The sequence below is a fragment of the Brachycentrus maculatus genome, unplaced genomic scaffold (assembly GCF_059751285.1).
Source record: "Brachycentrus maculatus isolate JH-2025_06_01 unplaced genomic scaffold, ASM5975128v1 h1tg001358l, whole genome shotgun sequence".
NCBI classification, from domain to species: Eukaryota; Metazoa; Arthropoda; class Insecta; order Trichoptera; family Brachycentridae; genus Brachycentrus; species Brachycentrus maculatus.
The window spans coordinates 1-19,313 of NW_028282013.1; the positions used below are offsets into that span (position 1 = coordinate 1).

Genomic DNA, 19,313 nt, shown 5'->3' on the forward strand with positions numbered 1-19,313 from the left:
TCCCAACCCCAACCCTCCCAACCCCAACCCCAACCCCAACCCCAACCCCAACCCCAACCCCAACCCCAACCCCAACCCCAACCCCAAGTTCTTGCCCAATCCCTAAGGTTTAACTATATAATTGCCAACCAAGATAATTTCATAATCGCTTTAAATATAATTATCATTCATATATGCCGTATATTTTGTATATTTTGTATATTTTGTATATTCTGTATATTCTGTATAGTTTGTATATTCTGTATAGTTTGTATATTCTGTATAGTTTGTATATATGCATCGATAATTCCTATGCTATATATATGTATGTGTCTGACACTGTTATCATTCGAACTCATAGATCTAACTTCTTTCCTGCCTTGATTTCTCCATACCCTATGAGCCTATACTTCTTTTCGAATCGCCGACTGAATGCCACATTTTCGCCAAGACTCGTGCAAATTGGCAGATTCAAGCTAACCTTTATGATATCCTTAATTATAATTTATGCTTACATCTATAACTTTTATGATTTTTCCAGGGGTTTCTGTGGATCCGACATTGAATTTGAGAACCTCGTCTACTGCCAACTTTTTGATTTTTATCACTTGTTTGCCTTAACCTTACTTTTTAACGCCCAAGAGAGTTCTCATTAAGTGGAATTTTATATCTATTTCGGTGTATATGTCGGGGAGATGGCCGACTGCTCCCAGCACATTTCCAACCATTTGGTCGTTACGGGTCATACTCGGGTCAATCATGAGTCCGACGCCGATGAGTCCCCCTGGCACGGCATACAACAAATCATTATTTTAAGCCAGTAATGAGACAATTCGAGTCCTGATCGGAGTGCAAATGAGATTATTCTTGACATCTTTCTTTAGGGTTCCAGGTCGAATTTACACTTACATTCCAATTTTTAAAACCCCCTGCAAGATACTTCCTCCAACAACGCCCCCGACTAGCTCACTGATTTCAGATCCTGGCTTATTGACGTCAAAACTACGAATGATGATCATTTTGGGTGGGACTTCCAACTTGCGAGCAGGCACAGGTATTTAACATATAGCTTAGAGAATGGCATCGATATTGTATTTCTGCTGAGCTGAAATTGGGATAATTGGCGCATTCTTGCATCTTGTGTCTTTCATGAATTATTTTATTTGTTTGTAGTTGTTCTTTGTTTGTTGATGGTCTTTGAATACGATGTCGATTTTGTTTTGGAGGATTATCATGTAATCTAGTTTCATTATCTAGAGTGCTACTAAATGCTCAGCGGTTTGGGGTTGAGGGCAGTCGACATTGGCAGCGACTAGAAGCATTGCGGCGTCCATCACAGCTGCTCCTGTTAACATTGTTGACAAGAAGATATCATGGCCTGGGCAATCGCAGAACGAAACATGTCTCAGCAGTGATAGAGTTTCCTTGCATCCTTTATTCATGCAGAGAGGTGCATCTTCTTTCGAACTAGGGTAAGATGTGAAGCACTAGGGGGCAGGACACTTTGGGCATTTAAATATCTTTGCATTCGCGTAACCCAATCTAATTGTGATATTTCTGACTTTCTCCTGCCTGAATCTGACGGTCTAGACTCCTGAGATGGCTTTAACAACAGTCGACTTACCATGGGCAACATGGCCAATTGTGCCGATATTGAGAGTCGCCTGACGACTGATAACTTGTGGAGAATTCGGGGTAAGATGTGGGATATCTTCATAATACTGTGGTTTGAGAATTTTAGATTTTTCGTTGAACTAGTCAATCTGTTACTTTGTTAGATAGTTGTCTGCTTGTTCCATGGCTACTATTACTTAATCAAATTTATATTATAAAAGCAAAGTAATCAATTATTTGTATTTATTGTGTATTTCTTTTATACCAGCAATAGTGATGTGCTATTATATCGGCTCTATAGGAATTATCAAAGTGAAGATCTGATACGCTTTAAAAGAAAGCTTAGCAATCGAATGAGCTTGTTTTAATTTCAATATTTTCAATGTCTTAATAAATATGAGAATTTTGTATTGTATATCATTTTTAATCAAATATCTGCTTTTACGATGATCTTTCCGATTATTGAACTCCCCTCTGTTATCAACTCCACGAACTTACTTGGAAACTATTGCATATTGATCACCTTTGTGTGCAAATCAACACCTTTATACTCCTAAAATATCTCATAGATTTTGGGCACTTTGCTTGCAAAGGTCAATCCCTCAATTTTCAACCTCTTGAATATAATGGTAGAACAGTTTTGGATACCCCCACCCCCATAGGAATCATAATGTGAAGATGCTCCACATAAAGCAATCCTCCCATTCTTCTCTATCTTAGTTAACACCAGATCGAGCAGCCACTCTCCAACATTATCGAAGTAGTACTTGAATTTATTCTCATCTAAGACCTTTTACAGTTAATTCCTATTCTGATAGTTGACCACAATGTCCGCATATTTCTCCATGAATGACAACTTGGTCCTTGAGGTCAATCCGATGACTCGATGGCCTTTCTTTTGCAATAGTTGGCAGACTAGTAAGCCTGTTGCTCCACTTGCTGTGGAAACTATCACATTTGCTGATGGCTATGGAGACAGTATTTCGTAGCCCGCATAGGCCGCCAGGCCATTGTTTATTAAATATAGGAAGTTTTCCTATTTATACATTTTCACTAGCTATTATGGAACTGGGAAACACTCTTTTTGTGCCCTTTCATCGATGATGGCGTAGTTCGTAGTGCCAACATTCCCAAACAAGTATGTCCCCATTTTGTATGATTAATTCTCTTCAATTATCTGCGCCAACCCGAAACAATTAAAAATAGCACCAATTTCAGCCTTATGGAAATTGGTGACAGCCCCAGCCAGCCAGACCTTCATCAATGGATCAATTGAAAAATACAATACCTTTGCTAATGCATCTGCTGAGTTTTAACGGATGAGCTCATCTTATCTGTACTCAAAGTATGGCTTTTATGTTCTTGACTTCAGTATCATGGACTTTCTGATTATCTTTGGCATAGTTTGACTTTTGCTCTTGACACTTTTGACACTTTGTCAATCTCAATAAACAATTGAATAGCCAAAGATCCAATTTACCCCTAACAACCATATATTAATTCCAACTAATTCTGCTATATATACAACCTAACCTACACAATGAAAACTCCTTCATGCTACAATCTAGAGACTGAAGAGCTATTAATTCGAGTGAGCTTCATGTAAGTTATTATATTAGATTGAGATGTATGAAATTGGATCAAAATATATTACAAAGAGAGCAAGAACAGGTTGGGCATTTGTATGTCTTTGTGGGAGTTACAATTTCCTATTATGTTTATAAAACTCGAGAGGTTATCCCTCGCTTTCTTTCCTTGAGGGCCAGTTTGATAAGCTCGATGAAAGCATCCTTGACAAACCGATTGTCTCTCGCAGAGGCCTTCAGGTAGAGCATATCTTGGGATCGTGCGAATTTCTATTTGTGATTGCAAATACATCTGCCATATAATGGATCATTTTCGAATCAGAGCCATAATCCGGACTGCTTTCAACGAGGTCGGCCTTGTTCCCGACTAGTATTGCTAAGACTCCTTTGCCCTTCCTTTCACATTGCTTCTTGATTTCTTCGTGGATGCTCTCGAGCTGATGGAAAGATTGGCGATCACTAAGATCGAAAACCTCGATAAACCCATCGATCCCGGATAGCTTGCCATTACCAATATACTCCAGCATCCGGTCCCCTGCGCCATCCCACTTCTATAAACAAATGATTACAATTTTGAGCTGAATCACAATGTTGTTAATCCTCAGCTTCTTGAATCTCTACAATATGATTAAACAGGAAATACGAGTTGGAATTACTTGGTATGATTAATATTCTCATTGAATGTCTCATTCTGGTAATTGGATAAACAATACTTCAATGCAATTGAGCATGCTTGATTTGCCCACTTCGGAGATGCCCACCAGCGCAATCTTTATATCTTCTTCGATTAGATCTGAATTATTTATCATGTCTTTGTCGGTTTCGATGGAATATGTCGATCCTCTGAACATCTCTCAAATTCAATATTTAAATTTGGCTGATTTTAAGTTATACTATATTTTATTATGGTCATGGTGAAATAGACTGTTATTTATCATTATATTATTATAGGCGCATAAACAATTATGTTATATAATTATGCATGGTTGGTTTCGAGAATATCATTGTAAGAAGCTGATTTATTATTTGAAGCCATATGATTTCTTTTTTTCGATTATCTTGCCTCGAATGCTGTACTTTTCTTTTGGTTTGAGGGTCTTTTTGTTTGATTTTGTGGTTGGCTGGAGTATTTGTAAATTCTAGGGCGATGTGATATTGATGGCGAGGCTTATCTACTGACTTGATATGTTTTGGAAACATAAAAATGCAACTCCTGCAGCTTCAGAATACCACGCATTCAGCGTGGGTGATAGTTTCTGAGCTTTTTCATTATCGGAAAAAGCATATTTTTATAGATAATCCATGAAATCATTCTCTATCTCTAACTCTATTTTCTTATCTCCGAAATAACCTACAGTGATATCAGCAGAGCCTTACAACGTGATTAGTGTGATTGCCTCCGAGCCTGCTGGATATTTATCAAGATTCTCAAATGAAACCCAACATTCGGAATTATACAACTCACGTTCTATGGGCATTTTGAATAAAACTTAACCCTCTTTGGAAACCACAAACCCAAGCATTTAAACCAATACATATGGAGTATTAATAGGCAAATTTTTGTGCTTGTAGCTTTTCTGAGTCGCCATAATGAATCCGTTACGAAATTGTTATGTCCGCAGTTTTACTGCCAATGATCGTATGTTTTTTTGTTTGCACTAATCATAATAATAATTCGGATGCAGCATATTTATCCCAACACTCGCGAAATTTTTGCAGAGCTATTGAAAAGGAAGCCAAAATATGCCGTCGTTTTCAAAGGCAGTATATTTAAGTTTTTTTTTCATCTAATTAGTCCACTTTGGAGATTTATCAGACCAATCCCCATTCCATTAAGTTTGCCCCCATGGGTTTCTTAATTGAACTATTCTTTCATCTTGAATTTATTGGCAATCCAAAATGGCATATGCATGGCCATGAACAATGCCTCGAATTGAAACGGCTTCAGCTTTTCCATCCACAATTTCACCCTTACCTTAATCAGATCCTGCGGACATCATAAGCTGATGTTTATTCGCCTCCATTAATTTTCGCCAAATTTTATCGACTTAGACAGGTGGGCCATTCTCGTTGGCTTTCAGGCGATACATCTTACCTGGAGCTCCACTCAAATCCTTGATCGCATGAGTAGGCACACCTCCAACAATATTGTTGTAATCACCATAGGATTTTGCATAAGCCTTTTCCAACAGCAAGACCCAAAGTTCTTGTTCCTTAGTTTTACTGAAAGTTGGCTCCCCTGAAATGACAGGGATATAGCCGTCAAGCTCGATCAGTTTCCAATCACCATCAATACATAGCCAAACCAAAAAATATCCAAAATCCATGTCATAGTATTAGAACAATCTCTCGATCATGTTCGCATACTCAGATAAACAAGTAAGTCCGCACAAGAAATAGCAATGCCCAAGACTTCCTTGAATGATATCTGATGGTTCGACATGCCCAGCAAACAGTTGAGGCTTTTCAAATATTTTGCTGTAATGCTGCCACTCAATTTTTTTGCAATCCCGAATTTGATTGTTTGCAACATTCACGTTTATCAATGATTTTAACTCTGGCGGAAAATTCTTATCTTTAAATTTTTATCCTTTTTCTTTGAGCTTTTTCGCCTTTTCCACCAAATTATCTCTCATTAATTTTATGTTGTTTGTATCGTTGTCGATATAGTTTACAAGCTTATATCCTGTATTTGATATTTTTCCATCTTATAATATCACTTTTGAAAGCTATTTAAATTCTGGCAGTTGAGATCCTCTTTTCTAATGGTTTTATGTCGATTATTTCTATTTCTTCTTTACTTATATCGGCTTCTTCTCTTCGATTATCTTTTATTATTTCGGCTTCTTCTCTTCGATTATCTTTTCTTATTTTGGCTTCTACTTTGTTGAGTTTTACTTCTTTTTTATTATTTTTTAAGGTGAGTTTGGCTTCGATGGTTCTTCTTTTTACGAGCTTGATTCTTCTGACTATTCGGGCCCTGATTAAATTTATTGCGCATATGTTTCTTTGATTTCATCGAGCCAGGTCCTATATTAAATATAAGAACCTGAAACACAATATTTCATAAATATTTATTTAACTTGCATCTCGGTCGCTTAAACGTTGGCCTTCTTGCAGAGCTTGGTCATTGCATCGTTGAATTATTGCAATTTTAATTTTCCTTTTTGTTGCTTATCGTAATACTCAAACTATTTAAGAATTGCTTTTTTAGTCTTTTTATAGGATTGAGCAATTTTTTATTAAATTAAATCTGTGTTGGAGTCTTATATTTCTTATTCATGATCGGATTAAGACTTTGGCTCAAGAGGTTTGCTTTATTTTTTTGTCGATTTGATCTATTTTTTGGGTTATTTTTTAGATTCTTTTAATGCTGACTTTTATTCTTTTTGATTTATTTTCTTTTTATCCGCTTCTTTCTTGTCCAACGATTTTTTGTCCGCTTCTTTCTTATATAACTATTTTTTGTCTGCTTCTTTCTTTTAAGTCTATTTTATTGGTTTGGGGACGTTTTTTTATTTAATTGTCGAATTTTGGTTTTCATCTTATTTAAACTGTTTTGAATTGATTCCATTGTTATTAATTGTTTTGTCTTTTGTGTTTTCTCTAGGAGATTCTGGCTTCTTTTTCTCAATAGATAGCTTATTCGTGATATTAGGGTTTTTATTGGGTGTTTCAGGTTTATTTTTGATTGTCTTATTCTGTGGCTATTATTTGTTTTTAACTTCAGGCTTCTTTGTTTCTTTGTTTTTTGCAATTGTTTTTGGCTTTGGCTTATTCCCTTGCTTAGCATTTTCCTTTTATAAATCGCTGGGTATCTCTACATCACTGGCCTAAACATCTTCACCAAGAACTCTAAGCCACTCCTCAATACTAATTTCCCCTGAAGAATCTCGATCGAACACAGAAACAACTCTTCCCACAAAGTTAATTTCAATTCCCATTCTTTTCAGGCCCTCGACCATTTATTATTTGCTGAGTAATTTGTTTTTGTTGAAATCAATGAAATCGAATGTTTGCTTTTTAGTCATACCTGAATCCTCGATTTTAATGCTGAGCTGCCTCATTATTTATTCAATATTCTCTGTTTTTTATTCGAGAGAGAGTTAAGGGTGCAGTTTTGCATACTCAGATGAAAATTTACTCATTTGATTCAACGAATAGAAACTTCGAATCGAATTCAGAAACTATTACTTTGTGATTACGTTGTCATTGTTAAAGTTAATCATTGAAACCCATTTTTTAATTTGGAAATTTGTTTCTCCTGGGACTAATTTCTTAAAAGCATTTTCTAATTAAAAAACGGATACTCCCTCAACTCCATCGACATCGGCCTACTCGAATATGACTATTGGGTTGAGCTTGTGATCTCTCCAATATGCACACAATTATTTCATTCCCTTTTCATATTATTATTCTTTCTGCTCTTTATCGGATTTGAATTGAACCTTTTCCATCAATGCGAGCAAAGTTTTATGGCTGACAGATCCCTAAAAGGAAGAATCAAATGTTTTCATCATGAGCATCGTCTAATTATCTGAAAGCCCCAAACTTTTGAGTTATTTCTGAAATGTATTCAAAGGAATTGGATTTGCCATTGCTTGCAAAAAGTTCTAAAGTGACCCATACTTCTTCGTGATTAAATTCCCCAATTTGCTTTTAGTTTTAGTTTCGAACTTCCTGATTTATTTGGTTTTTGTACAGCCACCATAGGCAATCGAAAACTAATTGAACTCGACCTCAGAAACTTGTCCATCGAGGGATGTATCGATGGCATAAAACATCTCAGTAAACAATGACTCCTCAAGGTTGGTCCGCAGCCTAAAAGCAACCTTCATAAACTCCTACTTTGTGATTTACCCTTCATAACTACTGTCTGCCATTCTGAATAGATCTTAGAGGACTAATCCCATTCCTTTTAGTTTTTGTGACACTGCCTTAACAGTATCACTAAGCGAGTAAGTTTTATTCTTATTTCCTTCATGGTTTGGATTTTTATCGTTCCGCCTGGCTTTGGCTTATTAATATTTCAATTTCTAGTTGATCTTTTATTATTTTTTGAGATGATATTTCAAGAGCTTAATGTTATGCCTGTAATCTTCAATGGATTTGATTTGTTTATTTTCGACGTTGAGCATATGCAATATTATAATATATAACTTCTTTAATTTAAATTATATGCGATATTTAAACAGTGTATGCAATTATTTTAAATGTATCAAATGTAATTATAATCCTGATACTGAAGATCTACGCTCAAATAACTATAATTTAATTATGGACTGCCTTACATAAGTGTATAATTTTACTCGAAATCTGAAACTGCATACAAATCAAATTTACAAACATTATTAATTAAGGATAATACTATATATAGTCACATACAATACAAAATAAGATAATAATAATAAACATTATGATAGATATTTGAGACTGTCGAATAAACTGGATGCATTTAACTGACGTAAATATCATTTCTATTCCGCGAGATTCCACTAATTTTTGATAAAATCTACACTTGCCTATAATTATCTGATACAATTACCCTGAGAGCAGTTAGAATCCTGTTTTAAGTACCGAAGTTATCTTAGGACTGATAATAGTCATTCAAGGAATCAACGATCGAAATGAACTTCAAATTATTCGACATCAACACACAGAATATTGTGACTGGGAGCTGGCTATCCATGTCGAAGATTTATTCATCCATGTTGTTCATGTTCTTCATTTTCTTATACTGATGGTAATCTTTTGACATTTCGCATTAGAATTCTCTTAAAATTGTCAGATTTTCAATCGGGCTCAACATATGGCATAACTTATTCAAGTAAACAGTCGATATTCCAAAAGGATACTTTGTTTCATTGCTGCTATGCAGATCTGCGAGAGATTGGTCGGCTGATTCCGGGTTCATTTCTAACTCCAGATATTTGAATGCTTTGTTTATAGCAATTTGTTGCCGAATTTGTTGGCTTTTCTTCTTGAAATTGGTTATCTTCTCGGCGGCAACCTTCTCGTAGAAGCTGTAGACTTTGCAGTACTAGAAGACTGTCTTTTGTATCCAGTAAGCTCCAAGTTTAACATCATAAGTAAAAGCTTATGAATTTACTATGAAACCTTTCAGGCGTTCCTAAATGGATTTAACATTCTTCATGAACAGCTCGCACCAGACCTAAAATATTTACGGGTTCTCAAGTTTCTTCAGCGATAGTTCATCAAAGGCTTTGGCGCAGTAATTCATTTCGTCTTGGATATGGCTTCGATAGGTTTCGCATGCAATGCGGATTAAATCTTCTATTTAGAGAACCACAAGCTTATTCTGCCAAAGCATTAGGAGAAATTTCTTGCAGAAGAACTCGAATTCGAGCTATTTCTAGCATATTACTAATTGCTTACTCCAGCCACCAGCACCATCTTGATTCGGGAGCACTTCTGGTGGGCTTTTTTATGCCATTAGAGCTGATAGACTGTCCTTTAGAATGGCACGGGGAAGCATTTCAGCAAAATGCTCCTTAAAACATGCTGGCTGGCTTCCTTCACTGTCAATATATTCTAAGCATCCCTGGAAACTGCCAAATTCCTACATTATCATATCACAAGCTTACATTTCTTTCGAAATCTCCACAAAGCAATTCTTAGCCTGACTGAAATCCCCAACATAAGGGACCTACACATCCAAAAACTCAAAGAAAGATTACTCCTTAATTTAGTTGTTCGCATTATTGAATTTCTACCTTTACACCTCAACTTAATTTTTTTAGATGTAAGTCTATGAGCCTTGACTTTGGCAGGGAGTCGCAATGGTCATACAACTCTGCAATTTATAATCAGCCATCGCAGTGTTACTTTCCCTCTGCATTGTTTTTTATTGGCACTGTTAATGCTCGACTTGGTTACTGACTACATCGGTGCTCATTTGATTGCAAATGACAGAGTCGATGATGTCAATGTATACACTTTTGGTCAGTTAATTTCCAAGCTATTCATGGGTATTTTGATCAGGGATTTGTTGCTGCAGATACATGGGGGTGCATTAATCAGCCATGGAATTTTATAGAAACAATTAATACACTGATAATTATTATTTTAAATGCATTTCCGATCAGTGTTAATATCAACCTACATCATCTTCATCTCTATCTGATCCATAAATAAATATCCCTACTGAATGGATACAGCCAAACTAAAAACAGACAAAGAAATGTGCGAGTACAACTCCTATATAGAATTTAAATTAATTACCAACCATGAAATAGTAATGCTATAATAGGAATTGATATCCATGAAATAATGATTGAGATATGGATTAAATATAATGTGAATTTGTGAAATATATTAATTTAATATATTTATTGGGTATTGATAATATTTATAGTTATCAATGGTTAAGGCACAGGCGACCAACATCGCGGTGGGCAAAAATAAGGGCCATTCAACCACCAGAATTCAGAGCAAGACAGCCAAACCAAGCAGCTTAAAGGGAAGGATTGGAAAAAGAACCAGAACTATCCGGCAAGTAATTAGTGAAGTGAGTGGAGTGTCGACCTACGAGAAGAGGATCATCGAGCTCCTCAAGGCAGGAAGTTTGAAAGATACCAAAAAGGCATTAAAAGTGGCCAAGAAAGCTTTGGGAACCCACAAGAGGGCTAAGATCAAAAGAGAGAACTTGATGAATCTCCTCAGGGCTCAACAGAAGAAGAAATGATTATTTGAATTGGATTATTCATAGGCAAAGTGCACTCGAACTATCATTATCCATACTTATGAAAGGCCATAATTATCCGACGTATTTATTCTTATACTCCTTCGATTTCAAACAACTGTAATTGATGAAGGAGGGGTCAGCTATGTATTGTCTCGAACTGATGTGATAAAAGCAAAGAATACTAAAAAATGATCTATGATATTCGTGAAGTGAAAAAGAGACTTTCAAAGAGAGTAAATAAATGAAGAGGAAGAATATTGCGAAAATTCCAGAAAAAATTCAAATATAAATTGATACGTTTATGAAATTAACTAAAATTAATTGATAATCTTATCGAAAGAGACTCATTTGAGGCTCATAAGCTGATTTATTTAATGTCTTATTGCCTTTTTTGTAAGATAGGTGATACTTCACTAATAGAAAATAGAATATGTGATTATCAACTTCCAATGATGGCAGATATCTTTCCTGCCTGCCAAATTACCTTGTGAGTTGCTCCAGTTGGCTAAATATACTGTCCCTCTCCATTCAGAACACCTTTCTTCCAAATTCCTTTGGAAATGCTCTTATTCTTGCCATTAAAATATTCACCGAATCCCTACCTTGCTCCTTTGTAATAATTTCCACGATAGGCCGATTCATCTTTCCATTTGAACTACCCATATCCCGATTGTTCTCCTTCCTTGAAATCACCCTGATAAAATCCTTCGGAGGTAAGCAATGTTCCTTTTCCATGATACTCGCCATCGAGAAAATCTCCTGTAAATATATTACCATTATATTTGAGAATGCCACTTTTCTTCTATCCATATTCAAATTCGCCTGAGAAGTAATAGTCTTTATCTGTTGCTTACTCCCCCTTGCCGTGCCTCATATTATCCTTGAATTCGCCTTTGTACTTTGAACCTTAGCTTTCGAAGATTCCGTTTCCATTTGCCCTTCCGAATTTGATTTATCCCTCATAATAGTCGCCTTTTGGCATGATGAATCTTCCATAGACATGCGGAATTCCATCGATAAATCCTCCCTCATAAACTCCTCCATTTGGGTAGTAGTTTTTGCCACGTCCATTTGGCACTTTATCCTAAAATAAGTGTAAGAATACCTTCCATTCACCTACATAAGTGATTCCAGTCCTTCTAAACTGAAAGAAAGAATGCTCGTAGTTCCCTCTTATTAAAAGATCATCCTAATGCATGTTCAATGGCTCTAAAATTAATGAATGAAATACGCAAAGATTCAAGCCTATTGTATGCAGCCTAGGTTAGCCTAGGTTCCTATGTCATAAAATCTCCATCAGTGCCATCTTCATATCCTCTTCTCGAAAGCAACATATTTGCTGCCAATAATTGCCTTGAATTGCGCGTAGTCGAAGCTTAAATTGGATCCTTCGTGGTCAGATTCTAAATATTTAGCAATATACATCAAAGTTCAAGACCAATTATTTATCAAACTTCTGGGTTTCACAGCAATATTGTTGTCCCATGATGATTGTTCTATTTATTATTTGAATTCGATGTATAATAATGTAGATTACAATATAAAATTAAATAATCATTCAATGTATTATTTAGCTTTATTTATTTGTTCGGAGAATATTTGTTCAAGATTTAATAATCTGTATAGTGGGAGTGTTATTTACTTTGTTGGATATTTGGATGTTCTATTCGATGGTTTTGCTAATTTATTGGTCGTTCATTTCAGGTTGTTATTATTGTTATTGTTTTGAGTTTTTTAGAGATGGAAGATATTACTTTTTATTTATTGTCGTCATTTGTTCTTAATTGTTGTTGTCCTATTATAATTTATTGCTGTTGGCCTTCAGCTGTCTCCTTTTGTGTTTGTTCTTTTTTTTTTCAGATTTGTCAGTTAGTAATGTATTTTGGTTGCTAAACTAACTCATGCCACTAAGCCCAGTCACCCGACTATTGAAACTTCCAAGCATCGCAGTTTTCAAATCCTTCAAATCGACACTAACAGTCCTATACCTATCAATTTAATCTTCAATAGACTTAAGCACAGTAGACTTCCGCTGCACCTTATTCTCTAACATCATTGTCTTGGACTGCATGTAGTCAATTTCTTCTAGGGATTTTTCAACCTGAAACTGCTCATCTTTGATCATTGATCGATAGCTAGTGAGAAGGAATTTATTCTTTTTGCGGAAGAACTTATTAACCTTGCTTTGTGAGTACTTCTTCTACTATTCGAGTTATTTGGCTTTTATTTCATAGAAGATTGACAGTTTGTTTTGGTTGAATACTTTGCTTCTTCTTATTTACTCCAGTTGTTCCCTAATTTAATCGCTTTTGTTTTTATTCTCAAGAAGTTTCGATTAGAAAGCAGATTGTTTATTTTGTTGATGGGTCCTTTTTGCTTAATCGGACTTCATGCGGAAATATTAGAGTTCTTGGTGATGTTTTTTACTTCTCTATATTTTCTACGAGTGAAAAATTAACTACATTGCGAATATCCTCCATGTACCGCTATCGGACACCCTTCAAATATTTCAACTCATGTTTCTTTTTGTGGAGACTCGAGTCGAGCCCTTATTTTTATCTTTCTATTCGATTTAGTTTGTTTTCGAGGCTCTGCTTTTGTTATTGGATTGATTTTCTTTATCTTTTTTTGTTTGAGTATTTTTCATAGATCCCTATGAACTCGGGGTTAAAGCGCTACGGGTCGAATTTAATTGGGGAAACTTTTGACATCAAACAATAATTTTATTTAGTTATATTCATTTGTAATGCTTAACTAATTATGGATTGCTCTCGAATTTTTTTATTTGTTTATTGTATTGTATTGTTTATTTTTATATTTCTTAATAGGTATTTATTTATATGTGTATAATATAATTCTTATACAAAGTGAGGGTGATATACAAAATTATAAATGCAGCAGCAATAATTAAACTGTTTTGAGGCTAATTAAATTATTGAGAAATGCTGAATTTTTTGGTGTTTTTTCTTCTTAAAAATGGTTATAAATCTGTAGGTTTGGAGTATTCCTTGTTATAATTAACTTCTACTTCTATGAAACAAGTAAAATTCTGTCAAACAGTTTGTCTCATTGTCATAATGTGGTCTACAAAAGCAAGTTTGGTCTGCAATGGTGATTTCGAAAGCTATCCAGATCGTCCTTGGTGGAGCGTTTACACTCCTTCAAATGCTTCATGTTGGTACAACAAGAATATGCAAGACTGGGAGGTAAAGAAAATACCCGATAAACTTCATCTGACACGAATAGCAGAACTTGCGACTTCTTCCCTTTATTCCTTGTGCCAAAAGGTCACTTTAGTAGCCAATAAGAATTACACTCTACAGTTTAATTTATTTTCACAAGGCGGAATGATAGAGATGAATGTTACGATAGCCTTGAATAATCTCGTCCTCAGAGTCTATTCATTGCCGCTTTAATGGACATTTATTAAGCCAAGCATTATCTTCTCAACAACTCAGACAACAAATTAAATTTGTTTCTCAGAATAACATCGTTATTCTTTCTTTCGTTTCGACGGATCCAATTATGGGGGTTGCATTGACAACGTAACTATAATTGAAGTTACTTCCCCTGCCAACTCTACCACAAATTCTACCACGAATTCTACCACTAATTCTACAAATTCCACAACAAATTCAACTACCAACTCCACTACAAACTCTACTACTACCAACTCGACGACTAATTCGACCACAAATTCCACAAACTCAACTACGAATTCCACAAATTCCACGACAAATTAAAATTCAATTACGAATTCCACGACGAATTCCACGACGAATTCCACAAATTTCACGACGAATTCTACAAATTCCACGACGAATTCCACAAATTCCACGACGAATTAAAATTCAACTACGAATTCCACTGTCAACTCAACCGCGAACTCCACCACGAATTCTACCACGAATTCCACAAATTCCACGACGAATTAAAATTCAACCACGAATTCCACTGTCAACTCAACCGCGAATTCCACCACGAACTCCACCACGAATTCTACCACGAATTCCACAAATTCCACTACGAATTAAAATTCAACCACGAATTAAAATTCAACTACGAATTCCACTGTCAACTCAACCGCGAACTCCACCACGAATTCTAACACGAATTCTACAACAAATTCAACTTCAAATCCAAATTAGACAAACTGGGCTGCTTTCAATCCAATACCTTAAAATTAGATCTAAAGCTTGATTCTATTTGATGTAACAATGACTGCAAAAATTAGCAATATCGAAGGAAACTGTGTAGATTTGACGACCAATAGTAAATTGGATATAAATTACATGTCATTGATAAAAGGAATTCAAATATTTATAGATGACGAATAGATTGAGCACACTGGGCCTATCCCTGTTGATCCAAATTAAGCAATGTCCTTGTTTACAATTACTCTCAAATTAACAAAGTCAGTCAAGACGTCATCGTTAGCGCGTTTCTCAGTGCCACCGTTTCAAGACCCTTTTGGACAGACAGTAAGGCTTAACTTTGGTTCAGCTCCGATTCCCGTAACCATTTTTATGGACGAAAATGCCTTGAAACTGGTGAATAAATAAGTGATCTCCGCAGCGTCAGAAACTGCTTCTTCAGGAAAACAAATGGTGAGCATTGTATTGTTCACTTCTGTAATGTTTCCTTTCGGTGCATTCGCAACTATTACTCTTTTGTACTTGTTCATCGATACGACATTGATGCCCAGCATGATTCGCTCGCAGTTAGAGGACATTGCCTCGCAAATGCTGAACCAAGGAGACATATCTTCCATATACAGCATGGTCAAAGACTAAAAACTAACGATCTTCTAAAAGCCACTGCCAATGTAATAAAAAATCCCGAAGCTCCCCCAAAACGGCTCATCCTATTCGATCATTTCTTTGACCACCAACGTCTATGACTTGTGCCTCGAAAATGTGACTATCTTCGTAATTTATGCTTTCAAAATAGTCCTATTTTTCTATTTATAATAGCTTTTCATGCAGAAGAAGCCAAAGAGTTTCATCACCAACAACATTCTCATCGAAGCAATCAGCCCCGCTCCGATCTGGCTGCTCGCGACTGGCGTCATCATGTCCAGGTTCTCGAGTTTTGCCTATGATAACATTTACACAAAGCTCCAAATTGCATTCTTTACCTTGGTTCCAATCTTATTCTTTTTTATTCTGTTCGCCAGCTACCTGGCCAACCATTTCTACGTAAAGGTTAAAGTGAAGGATAATCAAGATAATGCCGGGGGCATTTTGGAAAATATGATGAATGAATAGCTGCATCAGCCTCCAAAGGCATAGAAGCCTCGATATAGATTTGTGCGTGTGAGCATTTGGAGCTCCCGAATCGAGTTCACAGACAGATTCATATACATCTTCATCGGGTTCATTGTGGGATTTAATCACGCCATTTCGTTCTTCGCCATCATGTCACTTCTCTTTATTATCAAGTTTGTGGTCGTTCTCAAAGCGAAGAAAGTAATTGGGTGTGGAAGGTTTTTGATCGAATTAACGTTGAAATCCATCGAAAGCATCATACATTTGTGCTATCTGTTATTGTTCGCCATAAAGTATCTGTTAGGCAATAGTTTCATAGCTGACGAGTATCTGTTCCATATCTGCGTATATGCAAGCATTACTATTCTGTATGGGTTTGCAGCCGGTTGCGCAGTCCATTTAGTATTGATGGTCTTTAGCATACTCCAGTATATAAAGATAATTTTATTTTCATGCTTTTGCGGCAAAAAAAAATCCTCCTTGAAACTAGCGCATGCCAAAGATTAAAAAGGGAAATAAAATGATAGCTTTGTAAAGAAGAACTAAAGGAAATCCTAAGTCTAGGAAAAGAGAAATAGTAAAGGCAAAGTGCAAGTTAGAGAAACAGCAGAGGTGAAAGTAATATCGAACCAATTAAAGAACAGACCCCATCCCTTTGAAGCAGATCTGGTTGGCAACAGCGATTAAGCATTTTATATCCCTGCTGCTAAACTAGTATAAAGGCCAGCAATAAAGAAGCCGAAAGAAGTAATCATGTATCGAAAGCAAAACAAATAGACAAACCTGAAGAAGAATTAAATGAAAGCAAATAAGAAGAAGAATAAGATAAAGAATTGAAGGGAGGAATCATAGCTTTGATTTATTTTGCATATAACTTACTATTAGAATTATGTCAATCCGTGTTTAATTATTATTTAATTAAATTCAATAAATATCATATTATATCAGAAATTGTTTACCCCAACCCCAGCCAACCGGACTTTTTTGGGATATGACGATTTTGTCAAAAAGAATGAAGAGATATATCTCTGCTATTTTTTATTTTTCTTTAAAACATCATCTATCAGAAAATTGACTTCTGAGATCAACGAAGTTCGGCCCAAAAAACTAATATTTTTATATATAAGGCCGCTTGGTGCCATCGATGCTAAAATTCATATAATTTGTATTTAAATTTCTTTATTTATTTTGTTGTGTTCTCTATTTTTATAGTTTTTCTCTATTTTTTTGAATAGATAAACATTCTTTCTCTACTAATCGTGCATTTACTATTTCTTTTTTTACTCATCTAACATTCTTTCTGAAACCGATGGAATATAAAGCCTTAGGACCATAAAGACAGAGAGCATAATAGAGAATTTCTGTGCCTACCTCATTTTAGCTGACCTACTCCACAGCAATAGCACATTTCAAGACACTAACCTGAATGGCCACGAGTTCCCCACCTGATAAATATATTGAGATTTCGACCTATAAAAGAAGAAAATAACTTAATTTGAATGATTAAAGACATCCAAAAGATAGCGGATATACAAAATATCACTATTTCTCTAAGATGCCTTTTTACTATTGAGAATAGTTCGTTAAGGATTAGGAAACATATGCGAGTTTTAACTGAACTGTTTTATCTTTTCCATTTCTATTTTTATTTCTCATTCATTTCTCATTCATTTCTCCTTTCTTCTCTTTTCTTTTTTTCTATACAATTTAAATAATATAATTCTTTCATATAATTCTTCCATGTAATTCTTCCACAAAGTGACAAGGGCATACAAAATTACAAATGCAACAACAATTAAACTATTTTGAGGCTCATTAAATAAATTATTGAAAGAATGCTGAATTTTTGGGCCCTTTTTTGCATGGGTGGTTTTAATCTGTGGTTTAGTGCATTAATTGCTATAATTATCTTCTATGAAACAAGTAAAATTCTGTCAAACAGTTTGTCTCATTGTCATAATGTGGTCGACAAAAGCAAGTTTGATCTGCAATGGTGGTTTCGAAAGCTATCCAGATAGTACTTAGTGGAGCTTTGTCACTCCTTCAAATGCTTCATGCTGGTACAACAAGAATATGAAAAACTGGGAGGTAAAGAGAATACACAATAAACCTCATCTTACAAAAGTAGCAGAACTTATTTCTTATTCCCCTTATTCCTTGTGCCAAAAGGTCACTCTAATAGCCAATAAGAATTACAATCTTCAGTTTGATTTCTTTTCACAAGACGAAATGATAGATATGAATGCTACGATAGCCTTGAATAATCTCGTCCTCAGAGTCTATTCATTGCCGCTTTAATGGACATTTATTAAGCCAAGCATTATCTTCTCAACAACTCAGACAACAAATTAAATTTGTTTCTCAGAATAACATCGTGGATCCGGTATCGGTATGGGGGGGTTGTATTGACAATGTAACTATAATTTAAGCTACTTCCCCTGCCAACTCAACAACAAATTCGACCACGAATTTCACAAATTCGACTACAAATTCGACTACAAATTCCACTACGAATTCCACTAACAACTCTACTACCAATTCAACGAACTCGACTGCTTTCAATCGAATGCCTTAAAATTATATATAGAATATAATTGTAATTGATGTAAAAATGAGTGCAAGAAATAGCAAAGTCGAAGGAAATAGAGTATATTTGACGTCCGATATTAAATTGGATGTAAATTATATTTCATTTATAAAAGGAAAACAAACATTTATAGATGATGAATAGATTGAGTACATTGGGCCGATTGCTGTTGATCCAAATTAAACAACGTCCTTGTTTACAATTACTCTCAAATTAACAAAGTCAGTCAAGACGTCAGCAATAGTGCGTTTCTCAGTGCCACCGTTTCAAGACCCTTTTGGACAGACAGTAAGGCTTAACTTTGGCCCACCTTTGATTCCCGTAACCATTTTTATGGACGAAAATGCCTTGAAACTGGTGAATAAATAAGTGATCTCCGCAGCGTCAGAAACTGCTTCTTCAGGAAAACAAATGGTGAGCATTGTATTGTTCACTTCTGTAATGTTTCCTTTCGGTGCATTCGCAACTATTACTCTTTTGTACTTGTTCATCGATACGACATTGATGCCCAGCATGATTCGCTCGCAGTTAGAGGACATTGCCTCGCAAATGCTGAACCAAGGAGACATATCTTA

General features: G+C 35.5%; 1 protein-coding gene and 1 pseudogene across 1 annotated transcript; one reads left to right on the top strand and one right to left on the bottom strand.

Moving 5' to 3' along the window:
* Positions 1-494: 494 nt before the first annotated feature.
* On the bottom strand, positions 495-7,246 carry LOC148299085 (uncharacterized; the record flags this gene model as incomplete). The annotated part of the gene is given in 4 exon segments (XM_088276389.1): positions 495-1,733; positions 3,470-3,714; positions 5,275-5,418; positions 7,213-7,246. Coding segments are annotated over 4 exon segments (1,662 nt in total), but the record flags the coding sequence as incomplete, so codon positions are not given.
* A 3,314-nt stretch (positions 7,247-10,560) lies between these two features.
* On the top strand, positions 10,561-10,918 carry LOC148299086 (large ribosomal subunit protein eL36 pseudogene; annotated as a pseudogene).
* The last annotated feature ends 8,395 nt before the right edge of the window (positions 10,919-19,313 follow it).